The 16920-nt window shown below is 43.8% G+C and overlaps 3 protein-coding genes across 3 annotated transcripts; 2 read left to right on the forward strand and 1 right to left on the reverse strand.

The window, feature by feature from the left end:
* Nucleotides 1–70: 70 nt before the first annotated feature.
* On the reverse strand, nt 71–5928 carry srpx2 (sushi-repeat containing protein X-linked 2). The gene is made up of 10 exons (XM_079745170.1): nt 5752–5928; nt 3879–3968; nt 3451–3642; nt 2931–3107; nt 2376–2499; nt 2172–2293; nt 1496–1675; nt 957–1090; nt 733–854; nt 71–319 (listed from the first exon to the last, which is right to left on the reverse strand). Exons 1-10 carry the CDS (start codon nt 5801–5803, stop codon nt 139–141), a joined length of 1374 nt encoding a protein of 457 aa, XP_079601296.1. The 5' UTR covers nt 5804–5928; the 3' UTR covers nt 71–138.
* A 438-nt stretch (nt 5929–6366) lies between these two features.
* On the forward strand, nt 6367–10075 carry tspan6 (tetraspanin 6). The gene is made up of 8 exons (XM_079745512.1): nt 6367–6613; nt 7519–7707; nt 7812–7886; nt 7983–8078; nt 8319–8471; nt 8674–8757; nt 9077–9158; nt 9458–10075. The coding sequence occupies exons 1-7, from the start codon at nt 6527–6529 to the stop codon at nt 9143–9145; spliced, it is 753 nt and encodes a 250-aa protein (XP_079601638.1). The 5' UTR covers nt 6367–6526; the 3' UTR covers nt 9146–9158; nt 9458–10075.
* Nucleotides 10076–10854: 779 nt separating this feature from the next.
* mid1ip1l (MID1 interacting protein 1, like) lies at nt 10855–12720 on the forward strand. Its single transcript, XM_079744279.1, has 2 exons — nt 10855–11011; nt 11427–12720. Exon 2 carries the CDS (start codon nt 11523–11525, stop codon nt 12027–12029), a length of 507 nt encoding a protein of 168 aa, XP_079600405.1. The 5' UTR covers nt 10855–11011; nt 11427–11522; the 3' UTR covers nt 12030–12720.
* The last annotated feature ends 4200 nt before the right edge of the window (nt 12721–16920 follow it).

A 16920-nucleotide genomic window follows, 5' to 3' on the forward strand; every position in this document is an offset into this window, starting at 1 on the left:
GTAACATGGTTACGTTCTACCTTAACACCACATTATATCGTGTAACTTAATTACATCTTCTTTCCTCCGTCTCTGGTCTCAGTCAGCTAGTTTTGATCAGTTTATCGTCATGACAACCAGGGGGGCCACCCTATCGGGTTAGGTGCAGAAGTCTCGGTGTAGTTCCAGCCTGTCCCGTTCCTCCTCGTCCAGCAGGAAGTCATCGATATAGGCGAAGAGTTCGTCCGAGGACATGGGGGTGATGAACCTCTCGCGGTCCACTCCGTTTTTGTCCAGAATCAGCATACTGAAGTAGGAGCGGGAGATCCTGAAGGCTTGTCTGCACAGAAACACAACACCAAAATAAGAGTCCCTTTCCTCCGCTTTTCATTAGAATTCAAACTTGAATTGTTTTTGAAGAACAGTAACTAGAGAACTGTTCAATTACACACACACTAAACACATTCGGTATACACTTGGAGATCGGCCTGTGCCTTCAGGCATTCAGCTTTGACTCTTGTCTAGTCTCAAATGAGCCACAGCACATCAAGCTCTGTTATCTTCATCCATAATTATGCGTTATAAAAAAAGCGTTTGAGTGTACAAACCTGTACACTCAAACGCTTCTGGATGAAACCAAGGCTATTTGAACTTGATTTGAAAATTTCCAGGCACTGAACATGGATATGGACTTGCTGTAGTATCATTTGATCGGCCATGTTACATGGAGCCTCAAGGCAGAGGCCTGGTTACCTGAGACCCTCAATGACTCCTGGATGAAGTGGTTTTGCTTTAATCCGGCCACGCTCTTGAGGAGCCGAGCCCAGGAGCTCGATCACAGTCACATGACGCAGGTCCAAGCCACAACGCGATTTCTGAAAGTGAATTGCAAAGTGGGTCTGACAAAAACTGTAGGAATATTCAATCTTGATGAACTTTGACCGTATCCGATGAGATATGTGTGCACTACTCCTCACCTGTATCATGAGGTTCTGCAGCCTGTATTCCTGGTTCATCAAACCAGGTGTGGAGATGATTAGCAATCTCCTCTTCTCATAGAATTGATCCAAGAGAGCAGAGACTGTCTTTACATTCGACCTGAACTCCATTTCTATGGAATAGAATACACTAGTTAGCATATTCATTAAATGTATAGACACGAACACTTAAGGTGAGTGTGTGTGTGTATGCACGTGTTACTCCTATAGACATTAATGTCCATCAAATCATACCAGGACTTTGCAATAGGGAAAACAATATGCAATAGTGTTTAACATATTTAACATAGAATATCAGATGCAAACTATTTTATTAATCTCTGCTCTTATTTTATCATACGGAAAATAAATATTCTTATCATATTTCATTGAGAGTACAGAACAATGTTCCCAGCACTCCGACACCATTGAAAGATGATAAAAAAAAAAGCTGAAAAAAGCTGAATTAGTGCCCACACTACCCTACCCTGATGCAGACCGTGTGTTTCATCCAGCTCTTAGGGCAGTCCAACACTCACGTCTACACTCTGCAGGAGCGCCACTCCAGCTGTGGTTAAACTGGCACACGCGGCTCGACGTCCCTGTCCTCTCATAACCTCCGTCGCAGTGGTACTCACACACCGCCCCGTAGTTATTGGTGTCCGAGGAGCAGGACAGGTAACCATGCATGGGCGGTTTTAGCACCTCACATCTTCTGACTTAGCATGAGCAGAACATGGGGGGAGGGGGTAATAAAACGACCACATTAATGATTTTTACATGCACACATCACTTTAAATGTGCAAATATATGAACAGGTTGTAATTTCACCTGAAATCTGAGACCTTCTGTGACACTTCTTTTTCTGTTATATTTGAACTTGAATGTTTTGTTCATGAAAAATTAAGGAAGTGACGTCTAATTAGGATCATGGCGAAAATAATTGTGTTCTTTAAGTTTATTTTAAGTTGATTGAACAGAAATGTATGATTGTTATGCTCTCAACCCACGGAGCTCGAACTCAATTGCTCCGGATGCATGAGTTCGGTCAGGCTGCAGTTAATTAACCGGCCAAAGAGGCCAGTAATGAGAAGGGACTGATATTTCTCAATTTTAGTCTATTTTTTTCCCCCCACATATGTTGATGAATCCAGCCAAATTCAAACTAAGAGAAATAAATACAATCATTTTATGTAAAGTAAGTTAGTGCCTTACCCACAACTCGAACAATAAACTTGCAGCCGGCCCTGTTCCTTGCTAGATCGTACACTTTATACCGGACAATGGTGCCCCCTTCTTTAAAAGCTGTGTCGGGCCCTTGGCCCACCAATATCACCCTGCAGAGAGAAACAATGGCACACATGGTACTTTTTATAAAAAGAGCAGACCGGAAGCTAAAAGAACAAAGTGTTGACATACTCAAGTGCTTTATCAGCCGTGTCCGTGGCAACGGGGGGGTCCCAGGCAACCTTGGCGGTGAGTGCTCCCGGGTCGGCGTACTTGGCTCTGGACATAGGACACCTGATCTTTGGGGGATCATCATCTGAAGAAAGAAAGAAACTAAACTGAGTAATTAACCCTGCAATACCACATGGGAGGGAGGGAGAGAGAGAGAGAGAGAGAGAGAGAGATATGGCCCTTTTCCATTGGCATGAGTTAATTACCAAGGATTTATTTTCGTTTGAAGAGGACTGTGCAGTCAAAGATAATCTGTGGTGTTGGAGGCAGTCCAGAGATGGAGAGGAAGGAAGCATATGAATGGCTGGGGTGGAGATGAGTGTGTTTGCTGTGTGGGTAGAGACAGGATGTTGGGGGAGCTAGGCAACACATGGATCACTAACGGCCATCTTATTGAGAGAAAGATTTAATTTAAGTATGTTTCATTATGGGGAATCAGGACTTGCTCTAAGAAAAACACTTTAAGAATTCCCCAAGAAAATGTTGGGGTGTTATCTAAATAAACTGGAACTGTACCTGTACAGACGGGTTCAATGCTGCTCCACGAGCCGTCTGGCTGGCAGGTGCGAGAGTGTTGTCCAATGATACGGTAGCCGGCTGCGCAGGTGTAATCACACCTGGAGTCCACCACGAAACCCTGGGTGCAAGTGTACCTGCCGTGCGGGTTCAAGTGCAGCACATGGCAGCGTTTCTCTGCAGAAAACACACAAGGGAGGGGGCAGGTACTCTCGTGAGGGGCATTAATTACACACTTTGACCTATATGATGCTCGAAAAGGTTTTATTCTTGACATAAACATTTAAGACAGCTGTGATACCTGTGATGCCACCGAATATCACGTGGTATTCCTATAGGAGTCACCAGAACCTCAAGGAAGTGCATTTTGATCTTGTAGCCATAAATCAGTTACAGTCTCAAAGGATTTCAAAGACCCACTTTGAGTGTGTGTGGGTGACGGCTGGTTGAAGTGCAGTAGGTGCTTAATGGCCATATGATGGCACCGTAAAACAAAGAAGGAACGAGGATGAGGACGTACGTCTGCAGAAAGCCGTGCCGGACCAGCGGCGGTTGGCCAGGCAGAGAACCGAGGACTTGCCCACGAGCTTGTACCCGCGGTCACAGGTCATCTCGCAACGTGTGCCTAGCGTGCTGCGGTAGCTTCTTCCCCGAGGGGAGACGCAGCTCAGCTCCCCATTGGCCAGGCTCAGAAGATGACACCAGGTTGGATCTGAGGCCACAAAACACATTGAGTACCTGAGTCGCTGGAGAAAAGGTGGAACACTGGGTGATGTGGTCGGCAGTCAAAATGATGAAAGATTTAAATTCATTTTCTACTGAAATTCAATTCTGATGCATTGGCATGTCTTACCAATGTTTTGTGTGTGTGTGTGTGTGTGTGTGTGTGTGTGTGTGTGTGTGTGTGTGTGCGTGTGTGCTTGCGTGCGTGCGTGCTTACACACATACCGTTGTAGTCCAGCCTTGGGCCTTCATCAATTGGTTCTTCCTCTGACACCAGCTCATAGTTACTGTACATTTCCTCCGCTCCAGCTGAAACTATAATGGCACACCGTCAAGTTTATGTTCAGTTTAGTTCCTCTCAACTCAAAAAGCTCAAAAGCGTTTCCCCTCCAGCACCATGCTGCTCTGTACTGATCGTTTGCGTGTGCTGTTTCTGGTGGAGCAGCTCAGTGGCATTCCACTCCTGATTCACCTGGACTTAAGATCAGTAAAGCAGACAGTGATCCCACAAACACTCCCTGGGGGCCTTAAAAATGAAGTGCAAAACTATGGATGTCTGTAGAGAGGCCAAAATGTCTTAGCTTTTTCAGTCATTTGTTGAGTACTGAAAAGCGATCTTTTTTTGGCAGTTTCAACACTCTGCTTTGGCCTCCTCTGATTCATGCAGGGCTATGATCTTTTGTGTCGTAAATGTGATCCTTTCCACCCATGTAATGTGAATGACTTTTCTGACCATAAGTTTGAGCAAAAACAAACAAATTTGCTCAGACTATAAAAACATGTTGAAACTGCTGCCCTCCTGCTGTGTTGGCTGAACTATGCCCACGTAAGCACGGTCTCTCCGGATGTGAATACAACTTTCCATACAGTAAGACTCTTGCTTGCCATTTGTGGCTAATGCTTATAGTCACTCTCTCTCACACTGGGATCGTAAACTATGTTTAGAAGACAGGGGAATATTTCCCACCCCCCATCTTCACTAGTTTGTTTTTGGCATGACATTAATGTGATGCTTGCTTTGACTCAACCTCTTTCATTTGGCACAAGGACAGCATCGAGGAGCCAGATTAGCTGTTTTAATTAGGAGTACATTATTGCATTTTTTTGGAGTTGCTCATATGGAACCTGGAACACATTTTAGCCTACGGTAGTTTGGCTGCTTTTCCACTTTTCAGCAATTTCACTGGGTGAAATGTTCCATTCAGTGAAAGCTTCTTCTCATTTTTCACACAGAGACTTTAACAGAAAAGCTCCAGAAGAGAAGAGTGAACAGGACTTGTTACCAATATACATGATGGTCTTGACATATTCTGAAAGCCATGTTTATTGTGGTTCTACTACAGACTTATAACACTGTAGTGCAACAAAATGCATTAAAAACACATCTCTGATCTGATATCAGGGATCATCTATGACTATTGAGCAAGGTCATATAAGAACTAAAATATATTTCTTAATATCTAATTTATTTCCAGCTTTTAGTGTTCATCATCTGAATCGTGTGGATTCTAAGGAAATTCACTATGTGTTTGTGTGTGTGGGTGTGGGGGGGGGGGGGGGGAGATAGCTTTGCGCAGGAGGTATTGGTGACACAGTAATAGGCTGGTAGTAGAGATAAAAGTGACACTGTAATGACAAAAACATCTTCTAACACAGGAAAGAAACCTGAATACACACACACGCAAATACAGGAGGCCATAGAGTAAGCTATGGTAGAACCCTATCTGGTATTGTTTGTTTGAGCCTATAGTCAGAGTTGTGAAGATTCCTTGAGTGAGGAGATGGATGATCATCATAACGGGGGCATATCTGCAGGAACCCAGCCCATCTGTGGTTAATAAAATTGTTATTGTTTGTGGAGATGCAACTGTTTCTGATTCACAGAGAACTGTCTAGAATCTAGCCCGCAAGCCTTTTTTCAGCAAACAAAAATTATCTATTCAGTTGCAGTTAAGTAACGCCGTAGAGTGAAGAGCTTAAATGGTTGGTTACACCAAAAGAGAAGACACAAAGCATTTTTTAAAAAAGTACATATTTCTTAAAAAAAAATCGAGGTCCGATTTTCTTAGCTGCTTTGTTCAGATCCATAACTACTCACCTGTGACGTAGAAAATCAATATTACAACGACGCCGTGTAATGTAACTGCCATAATGAAACTTGGTCGTCCAAAGTAAAAGTTAGGTGGATCTCCGGGGATAAATTCCTAGCATGTCATACGGCCGTTCCCTTTAAATACAATCTAGTGGGGAATACCAAAGGACCCAGCAGCGTGTTCCGAGTTTCCCCCCAACTATCCAACTCATCTTACAAAATATAGAAACTGCCACTAGGTGGCACTTTATTACTTCTTGGTCAATGCCTCCCAGACGGCGCCCTTATAAACCAGTTCCCATGCTCAAATGGAGGAATCACAGCTGGAGCTAGGTGTAGCGTGTTTGTTTTCTGAAATCCTAAGTGTGTAAACCTATATCTTAAAAGCCACCTTAAAAATGTATTGATCGTCTTGGACGCACGCCGACACACACACACACACACGCACACACACGCGCACACACGCACTCACACACACACACACGCACAAACACACAAACGCATGCACTCACACACATACATGCATAAACACAATCTACGCTACAAACAAACGGGGGCCTCACATCCATAATGAATCTTTGTTGTTTATTTGTTTTGATTTGAAACACACTAATCGGCGCTCCAGCACCATGCTCAGGACTCTCCCCACTCCCTCAGGAAAGTGAAATGTGGGTTAGTGACGACACTTCCCCCACTCCTAGGATTTATCCTGCAAGTTTTTTTCCTCAATAGGACGGAGCAAAGTTTTCTCTTCTCTTCCACGTATCGGAAAAAAGCCAACATGTCGCCACCGTCGAGACGGCTTCAGACAAAGCCCGTGATTACCTGCCTCAAGACCTTCCTTATTTCCTACAGCCTTATATTCTGGGTAAGTTTGTGGATATATATATCCGCAGGTCTTGTACGCTAAGGTAACAATGGGCTAAAGCGGCGATGCCCACGTAGCATGGATCCTTCTACAACCCGAATGTAACAGGATATCAGGATCTTGCACCCATACGAAGGGGTCGATTATAAAGGCTTTTGTCATGAGAGATTGAAATCGCGACTTCTTTGTTGAGAAGCGCTTGTTTGAAGTTCACAAACGCAACAACACACGGAGCATGACTGTCTGTTGTGTAGCCATTCGGCCACGCAAATAGTTGCACTTTCCATACCACGAATACTTTTTCTAAAACGTACGTCTGACATTGAATGCATGCAAGTAACCATTGATCAAACAACACTGTAAGAATTATAGAATGGGACTACCATAACTGAATGTAGCCTATATTTTAGAAGCAGGAGTTTAAACGCATGGACATTGTCTCTATGGTAATAACCCGTTGTTGTCCTTTTGTGGACATTAATCATAACGTCACTGGTCTAAGTGGGTGCAAAGTTCAGGTTTATTTGACAATTTATCGGTTGGGTGAGCTGATGACTATCGCAGGCTAATGCAGAGAGGCTGATGTGTACAGTCTCTAACCTGCGGGTATGCGGCCTAAAGTGTTTAAGTGCAGGATGGACGTGTAAATCTCAGTATAGCGTCTAAATATCTTAAGTTTAAATACAGCAAAGCCTACGTTGCCTCATGGCAGATGTTACTGACAACCTCTTTGTCTTAAAAGTACAAAATAAATGGTGAGACAAACAAATCAAATATTACAAATATTCAAATGTGTGTGTGTGTGTGTGTGTGTGTGTGTGTGTGTGTGTGTGTGTAAACCTTTTCTTTAAAAGCCACTTTGTATCTACTGAGAATTTGTGCTGACTATCTGCTATTGCTTCCAGGCCACAGGCGTGATCTTGCTGGCCGTCGGCGTGTGGGGGAAAGTCAGCCTAGAAAACTACTTGGCGCTGGCTGCTGACCAGAGCACCAACGCGCCATATGTCCTCATCGGGACCGGAGCCTGCATTATTGTCTTTGGGTTGTTCGGTTGCTTTGCGACCTGCCGAGGAAGCCCATGGATGCTCAAACTGGTAAGCGTTGTGCATGGTTCTTGCGATATTATTTTATATCCTTCAAGCGTCCTTTGAACGTGTTGCAGTGAACTAATCTTTTGGTGGTGTTTGTGTTTTGTCAGTATGCCATGTTCCTGACCTTGGTGTTCTTGGCTGAGCTTGTGGCTGGAATCTCAGGCTTCATCTTTAGACACGAGGTGAGAAATGGACTCCAACCCACTTCGAGCACTACCAATTAAAATGGCCACATTTCTTTTCAGTTCACATGAATGTCATAATATTTCCTTCCCCAGCTCAAACACATACTGGACAAGGCCTTTACCACCGCTGTGACACAGTACAACACCACCGACAGCCACCCCAATGCCCTAGACACCATTCAGAGTACTGTAAGTAGTAAACACTGGCGTTGCTCTCACCTGGTTCTAAAACCAGGTAAACCTAGGAACCTATTCCTGTTTGAGGTCTCTTTTATCTTAAAACACTCAAATTTGCATACAGGTAACACGTTTCAACAAAGCCTAAGTCTATTGCACCCGTAGTACGGTTTTAATTTGGTCCCACTTTTGGTCCACATCGTTGCGGTCTAACTTGTTTCCTGTCACTCGCTCACTCCTTTACCTGTGTAGTTGGGTTGCTGTGGCGTCACTACATACATGGACTGGAACGGGACGGCCTATTTCAAAGAGAACGGCATTCCAGCCAGCTGCTGTAAGGTCAAGCACTGCAGCCCGGAGAGCCTCAAAGATCTCAAACAGGCCGCCACAGAGGTGTACGAGCAGGTACGGATTGAGTGTGGTTCCACTCCTCGGAAAGTTTGGTTCTCAGTTGGTGTTGGTGAACTTAATCGTGGATTGATAAAGAATTGGGTTTTGCGTGATTGAAGGTGTCGTTGAGGGTGGGCTGACGGTGTCGATGTGCTTGGGTCTTGGCTGGGATGTCTTGAATTGTGTTTTATGTATTGCATTGTCTTGTTTTATTCAGGGCTGTTTCTCTGTGGTGTCCACTATTATGGAAGCTAATCTAGGAATCATCGCTGGCGTCTCCTTTGGAATCGCATTCTTCCAGGTACAAAAGCTGATTCAAAGAATGACCCACTGCTGCCTTTGCCAGGTCAATTTTATATATGTAGCCCTAAATCACATTTACAGTCTTCAAAAGCACCCCCCAGGCCTCACTCTACAACCCCCACCCCCCCGTAAATTTAAGGATAGACTCTCTAATTATAAGGGAAGGTTAGGAGTGCCATAAAGGGCCAGGCGTAATGGCAACAGAACAAGCAGTTTTATTAAAATGAAGTTGAGCCATGAGTCCATGTCCACTGCTGCATTCTGCGGGGCTCCATGTGTTGGTCTACATGCTGAGTGTATGGTTCTTATCCTCACAGCTCATTGGAATGTTCCTGGCCTGCTGTTTGTCCCGATACATCACCAACAACCAATACGAGATGGTCTAGGATCGAAACACAGGTAAATTGCTAGGGCGTATGATTTATAGGCATGTTCATTAATGCTCAATGCAATTTTGTTGAACGGTGAGGCCTCATGTAAAACGTGTAATGAGGTTTTGATAAAGCTGTTCTCAAGTCTTCAACCCTTTATCTAAAATACCTCCCTTGTATTAATTGCAGACTTCAGTGGCACACTTTAGTGATGATTCAAGGAGGCCTTATTTGTCTTCTATTTAATTATTCAAGTGTACCATGAAATACCAAAGGCCAACTAACTACATCGATCTCCCTCTCTGTCCCGCTGTCTCTGTCTTACAGATGTGCACCAGCAGAGGAAAAGACTTCAATGTTTTTCTCATCATTTTATTATTGTATGTTCACGTATATTGTTTTAGGGACAAAAATAACACTTGCTGCTTCTTTTATTTGACGAAACCGATGCCAACCAAGCAGAAGAGAACTGCTATGAATTGACAAGGGATATTTGCTGCTTTTCTGAAAGGCAAAATGAAAAAGGGAGCCAATTCATTTAGTAGTAAATATAATGTTTGATTTAAGTTACCATTTCAGTCAGTCGTACCCTGCCAATTGGTAAACATTTCCAATACTGTCAACGATTGTGTTGATGTGCTGCCTACAATGTTTTGTAATTTTGCTATATTTAGTCTGTGGTTATGCTATTAAAAAAGCTGATATACATTGAAGCAAAACCACGTGAGTTTTTGAGTGAATTCTGAGTATGTTGCTTATATAAAGGGTAAATAAGAGGTTAGAGGCATTTAATCTCATGCTGTATAACTCTTGCTGTATAACTCTATTCTCCATAACTAATCTTTATGACGGTTGTCGTTATTATTAATTTGTCATAAATAATGGCCTGTTAAGCCCTTTGAGACTATATGTGATTAAGGGCTATGGAAATAAAGTTTGGTCGATTTGAAACGCATGTTTTTTTCAAATACAAGTACGTAGGATATTAGTCTGACAGTTAAATAACATGTTGGCTACAGGTCAAAAAGATATTGGATTTGATTGGTTGTGAGGAACTTAATGGTAAAGTGGTGTGTCAGGTGTGCAGAGAAGTGGCTCAAATATGAGGCAATATAATAGTTGAATTGAATGCTGATTATCTGTTAGCAGTGTATTATCAGAATACCTGTAAAGTTTACCTAAAAGTAAACTGTATAACAAGACCATGCATATAACATATGTGCTGTGCGATTTATGTTGCATTTGAGAGGTTTATTTAATATATTATTATTCACGGGGAAAGTACGATATTCCTTTCCTACCTCTATTTTCTGAACCACGCAGAATTCTAACGAAGCGCAACACCATCTCAGGCATGATTTCATTCTGAACACCAGGTGGCAGTACTGTACTGCACAAACAATTGCGTGCACAACTTGTGTGTCGTCTTTAGAAGGTAATGTTTTTATCGTGTTCTTTATTTCTTTATGGTAAAATAATTGTAGGGGCCACAAAAAAACTCCACACGGTCTTAACCTGTCCTTTATAAGGAAGTGTATTATACGATGCATATTATTGCGGAAACGCCAATGGTAATGCCTTTGATGGAGATCGCAAAAGTGTTCTGCGATTGGTTCGCTTGGTATCAGGCGCCCCAAGAGCCCGCCTTCAAACCGGTCCCGTCCAATAGGCTCGGTTACATTGAGCAGAGATGGGGGCTATTTGTTCTAACCCGGCGTCGTCTCTATAAAAGCCCTTTTCCGCTGTAAACTAGTCGGGGGAATTTTCACCTTTCTTCCCGGCAGGTGATGTGCAGAGGAGCTCGAGAAGTCCTCGAGTTGAATACGAACAAAGCACCATCACCATCAAGAAATCACCTCCTCGGTCTACCTCCTAATTCAGGTCAGTTTATAAATACAGCGTAATCACAACAGCTCATCCTATTGTGTTGCACTCGTGCTAGACCTACTATTTCAACTAAGGCTATTAACTCCTAGTTTGTGTGGTTGGAATACTTCTTCGTTCGTCTGATCGTAAATGTCTAACCTTTCTAGTTTTTCAAACCTTTATAACTGCTTCCAGTTAATCCGTTACCGCGACATACCGCGTCTAGATGTGTCCTGTGCGACGCGCCCTGCAGCCTCGCTGCACTCGGGTCTTGTGTCGGGTTACCTAATGATGGTTTCACTATACATAGTTCTACGATATTGACTATCTGTTGTCTACATGCCCACATTATGGTAGCGTCGGTACAGCCTCAGGCCTACGACTCATACTAACGTTTTTCTCTTTTGTGCTTATTTTTTTAATTCATCAGAAATTGGATCATAGCCCCACGGGTAATTCGGCGTTTCTTCTTTGACTCCACCTGCCTCTTATTCTATCACCAAGCGAACTCAAAACAATCTTCAAGATGATGCAAATAATCAACGACCCGGCGAGCAACAAGCACTCCCTCATCAATATGATGAACCGTTTCATCGCGGCCGCCAACAACATGGATGAAACTATCATGGTGCCGAGCTTGTTGCGGGATATGCCGCTGGAGGAACGAGCCGAAGCTGCAGAGATTGAACCCAACAACAACCAGCACCAGCAGCAACAGCCCTGCCTCAACAAGCAACGGGATATGTACGAGCACTACCTCCTCCTCAAGTCGATAAAGAACGACATGGAATGGGGGCTGCTGAAGCGGGAGCTGAGCAGCGGAGCCAGTTTCCTCGAGATGGCCGTCAAACAGGAAGAGCAGAAACCGGTGACCGGGGATCTGCCCAACGAGGACACCAACTCGGACTTGGAGGAACAGTTCCACTTCCACCTCCGCGGACTGTTTGGTGTCCTGTCGAAGCTCACCGTGCAAGCAGACCACCTCACGAATCGCTACAAAAGGGAAATCGGGGGTGGGAATTTCATGAGATAGGGTTTGCTTAAGTTAAACCAGACTGCACACTTCGTTAAGACAGGCTTGTTTTCAAAGAGAACGTGGCCGCCAACTCTACTAAAATAACTGCAATGGACAGCAATCTGACCAGGGCCTTTTCTTTCCCATTCCTTTCAAAGTATGCGCCATGCTACCCCTTTCCCCAACGTCAGCCAGCTCCACTAAACTTATTTTAAACACCTGCTGTACTGTACCCTGAGCCTTTAGGATCTTTTTAAACAGGATTATTTGCATCGTCTTGAGGATATAGGCACTTAGTGGTTATGCGGAATCTCCCCCTAGTCGTTCATTTCAAGTTTGGCAGGGAATTAGGTCAACGGGGCACTGGATGGGACTGACCTGTAGGAGCATTTTGAATGCTGGCTATTCTGACACACAAAAAAGTGAGTAAAATTCTGGGCTTTAGGTCCTTGTCAAAAGACATTATATATTTCAACATTTCCAACCCAGTAATTGTAACATGTGCCTTGAATTTTATATACTATCCATGCCCTCTCCATTCGGTTCCTATCTGGTCCCTCTTTTCAGAAATTGGTTTAACAGTTGTAACCGGTGTTGTTATGGTAACCACTTATTTGTTTTGTCCTTTTGAATATTTCATTTTTTTATAAATATATATATATATTGCATTATTGCAGTCCAAATAAATAAAGAATTGGAAATAAACGTCCTTTATTTGTGTACTTTGTTACAGAATGTGCCCTTATGTTCTGCCCTCTAGGAGTAGGCTACTAGCATGGCGTGACTCCCTCGGGCAGGCCTGAACATGAACCCACATTCAACTGTTGCTTCAGTCCTTATGAGTAGTCTTCCACTGATTCTGTTATGTGTCCGGGATCCCTGAGTTGATCCCTGAGGTGTGCCCTAACTGGAAGGGCTTTTGCCAAGGATCGGACAGCAATGTTGATATCTAAAGGTGTGCCTGTGAAGACACTGGTATTGACATTTCAAAGGGAACTGGAATCCTAATATGCTTCAAGTTGGAATACATAAGCTGGAGTTCGTGGTGAAGTTTTTATTATATGCTGTTAACCATGGCCTCTTGCAAAAACGAATTGCATGGCTTTTAAATTCTATGGCCCCATATTTCATATAAATTTCTTCTGGAAATGAACCGCATTGATGGCCACGTGCCAGGTAGCGCAGTGGAATCAGGTTAGATATTTTTTTAAGGTCAGACCTGTCTATAAAATTGTTCTCAAAGGGTCACTTAGATGCTGTTAAAACAATTATGCATTAACCTACTAGATGACACCTTCATATGAAGAGTCTTGTCTTGTACAACATTGCGCTATGGGATACCGCTTAAATACGTTATCTTTAGTTAATATGAGGTCATTATCTCAGACTGACAAATTGATCCATCCCTCTCGATACCCCGCCCCTTAGCAACAGTTCCACCAACGCCAGCCAATCCGGTTCTTTCTCTTGCCTCTGACTCCCCTTCTCTCATATCCACAGCAATGTTGTAAACAAGCATTTAAAAAAAACGACCACTGAACAGCAGTCACCAATGAAAAACCATGCTCCTTTGACAAAACACTGAACATGCTGGGACTGAGGACCAGATAATTGAATATACAAATAATTGCACAAGCTTTATCATGTTGGCTTGCAGGGCCTCGTTACTTTCTGTTCACAGATGCCCACAGAAATTCTGCCAAATCAAAATGGCAGAAATTGCAGGCTATTCTGGCAAATGGGGTTAAGCACACTGCATAACAACTTTGAAAACATAGAATTAAAATAAGGCTAAATAAATAAAAGCAACTTACCATCTAAAACCATGGGATTAATATGATTTTATGAGGAATATAATATTTTACAATTGTATCATTTATTTGTACGATTCCATATTTGATTTATTCATGAGATATTGATTTTGCATGCAGGATTCCCATTGTAAATAACCACAGGGAAGTGTAGACAGACATGGTTACTCTACAGCAAAAGCAAGTCCCCCTGCTCACATTCACCTCTTGGGAAAGATGATAGCAAATGATAGTCACTCTCTGCCCTCGAGATTACAGCTAACCATGTGACAATTAAAACATAAACTATTTTTGCAGTTGTTTAGCAATCGGGCCTACAAGTGTGAAGCAACAGTGTCCTCTTGCTTCATTCAATTATAATACGCAAATTGTTATTTTGTGCGTGCGAGAAAACCACCTTCACGAGTCATAACTATGGAAATCTCTTGCAAATACAGTGATTCGACGTCAGTCGAACCACAGCACCCCATAACAGGGAAAAATACATCCCACTTATGAACAAAAATCAGTGGTATTTTTTCCCGGAGAAGGTTTTGCAACAATTCATGAGGGAAGGACATGTTGCGTGAGTAGTAGGGGTTAGTGTTTAGAGCGTGGGACCTCGGTGGCTGACAGAGTGGGGAGCAGTGCATGGGAGGCATTTGGTGTTGAAAGGTCCTCCCTCGTTCCCTCTGTGGCTGGCACAGCCCAAGGTCCAGGCCTTGGCCATCCCGAGGTGGCGTGATCACACAAACAGATGATTGGGCAGAGGATGGCATTGGCAGCCGTATTTAGCAACAGCTGTATCATTGGCAACGGGCTGTATTAGAATTACCATGGCATGGCATGTTTATGGGAATGGAGCCGCAAATACAGGTCAGGGCTGAAAGAGTCATGTTTACTGGACCAGTCTGGAAAGTTTAACTGATTACAGGTCGATAGACGCTAGGGTCAGACGGTCAAACAGTATTTATTTTTGTTGTGTTATCTTTTTGGCAAACTGCTGTAACCAAAACATACGATATATGTTTTACTTCCAAGCCAAAACCTGTTGAACCAAATCAACTCCTGCCCTTCACCTTGTTGCTTGTCGTTTGAGAAACCTGAGATGATCTAATTGTCAAATAAGCCTCTTACAATTGAAGTAGCTTACGTTCTGTGCTGCGTCGCATCGCGGGCCTGGAGTCACTAGGCATCGCCATTGTGAGGAAAGATCGTCCAGTGGGTCCGTGGGGTTCGGCCCACATCACAGAGCATGCTCGGACTCACAATATGTGGCCTTGTGCTGCAGACGTAATGAGCACCAGCATGCTCCGTCAACTGATTAGCATTTTACCAACAGACATCTGTTAAAGAGCTGAGGGGCTGAGGGGCAGCGGGGTCGAACCAGAAGACTAGGGGCGAGAAACTTCGACTCCCAAAATAAAGAGGACATCTCCTCAGGGAGTTTCTGAAAGCTTACCTTTATGTACTTTGGGTTATAGTCCTGTTTTCTGGCCAAGTATGCTTGAAGCAGAAAACAGGAAGAAACATTTTAGTTAATGTCAAAATCCTTAAAACAAACTTGAGGTAGAATGAATATTCTTGTAAACAGAAATGCATCTCGTGCATGCATCGATTGCCGTGTCAATGCAAAAGCCAATAGCCGTCGCAGTATCAAACTCTCTATTTGACTCTGTATTTGTTTCATGACAGGAGAGGACAGTTATCTCAGAGAAGGAAGTAACTGGCACAACAAGCAACAAGGAGACAGAAAGCCAGTCACAACAATATCAGTGTCAGCCCAGGGGCTCCCATGACCCTCCCATTTCCCTATAACTGCCACTTCTACGGGCCGCCCTGAAGAACAGTATGTTCCTTTTAGCGTAGATGTTTCCCTCCAGGCTTCCATCAACACGGCCTCAGAGCCCTCCCCACTGCCTCCCCACAACCCCTTGATTGGGAGAATCACTCCGTCATGCGGTGCAGAACTTGTGGAACATAAACCAAACGCAATGGCGGCGATCTGGCTACTGTTTGAACAGAGCACGACACCCAAGTTGTCGTGAAACATGACACCTCTGCAGCTATCCTGTTGCAACCTTGCAAAGTGGCCGATTTTATTTGCCAGGCGAAAAGAATGACAGGGTGTGCGTATCCGAATAAAAAAATATATAATGCAATAAATGCAAAAAAATGCAACAAATGCAAACGTTGAATCTTGAAGTTCACGCACGCTGACACCACATGCGTGTGTGTGGTGCGGCGAACATGCAATGTAAGCGGTTATGTAAGAGTCAAGTGGGCGTGGAGCCCAGCTGGTGCTCCATGCAGCCTGACACAGGCAGCCTCTCAAGAGACAGAGGACCCCGCTGCCAACGCTCACACACTGGTTCCTTACATACTCCCAGCCCCAGCCCCACTCCGCGCCTTGCCCCACCTCTGCTGGGTCCGTTATACGGCTCACCAGCGCTTTGTGCGCGTCGCTAACGTGTGCGCTCGGGATTTACTCCCTGAGGTGTATGATCTAATAGGCTATGCTGTGTGTGTGTGTGTGTGTGTGTGTGTGTGTGTGTGTGTGTGTGTGTGTGTGTGTGTGTCAATGACAAATACATGTGGACAATCATGCACATTTCTGGTCAGAGACAGAAAGATGTGTTTCTACTGGTCATTAAAAGTGTTGTCTCTGTAATCAATACTGCTTTTAAATAAGTGGAAATGTGTCTAGTCTAAGGAATCGGTGTGCGCTTCATCGAAGCAAAGTTTGACACACTCATTGTCTGGTGATGAAATCCTCTGTTCCAACAGGGAGATAAGATACAGGAACTCTCCACGGCTCACCGCGACATCCAAACCCTATTTGCTGTTCAATCTACAAACAAACACAAAACAAACATAACACAATAAAGGGTTGTGTATGCATGGGCGTCTGCATGTGCGTGTGTTTGTGTGCGTTTATGTGTTTATTTATAGTTTGGAGAGAGAGAGAGAGAGTGTGTGTGTGTCTGTGTGTGTGTGTGTGTGTGTGTGTGTGTGCACGTGTGCGTGTGCGTGTGTGTGTGTGTATAAGGTGGGACTTGTGATTATGTTTGCCAGCCTTTTTTGTATGGACCAGTGCATGTCCACTGTTAAACTATAGG

Source organism: Pollachius pollachius (genome assembly GCF_949987615.1).
Source record: "Pollachius pollachius genome assembly, chromosome: 10".
Lineage (NCBI taxonomy): Eukaryota > Metazoa > Chordata > Actinopteri > Gadiformes > Gadidae > Pollachius > Pollachius pollachius.

What these genes read in the sequence shown, in the direction of transcription:
- srpx2 (XM_079745170.1), bottom strand. Translation starts at nt 5,803, where the DNA reads ATGGCAGTTACATTACACGGCGTCGTTGTAATATTGATTTTCTACGTC. An exon ending in CATTGAACCCGTCTGTACAG is followed by an intron (nt 2,500 to 2,930) that starts GTACAGTTCCAG and finishes TTCTTTCTTCAG; the next exon opens with ATGATGATCCCCCAAAGATC. An exon ending in TGCAGAACCTCATGATACAG is followed by an intron (nt 855 to 956) that starts GTGAGGAGTAGT and finishes ATTCACTTTCAG; the next exon opens with AAATCGCGTTGTGGCTTGGA.
- tspan6 (XM_079745512.1), top strand. Translation starts at nt 6,527, where the DNA reads ATGTCGCCACCGTCGAGACGGCTTCAGACAAAGCCCGTGATTACCTGC. An exon ending in CCACAGAGGTGTACGAGCAG is followed by an intron (nt 8,472 to 8,673) that starts GTACGGATTGAG and finishes TGTTTTATTCAG; the next exon opens with GGCTGTTTCTCTGTGGTGTC. An exon ending in TTGGAATCGCATTCTTCCAG is followed by an intron (nt 8,758 to 9,076) that starts GTACAAAAGCTG and finishes TTATCCTCACAG; the next exon opens with CTCATTGGAATGTTCCTGGC.
- mid1ip1l (XM_079744279.1), top strand. Translation starts at nt 11,523, where the DNA reads ATGATGCAAATAATCAACGACCCGGCGAGCAACAAGCACTCCCTCATC.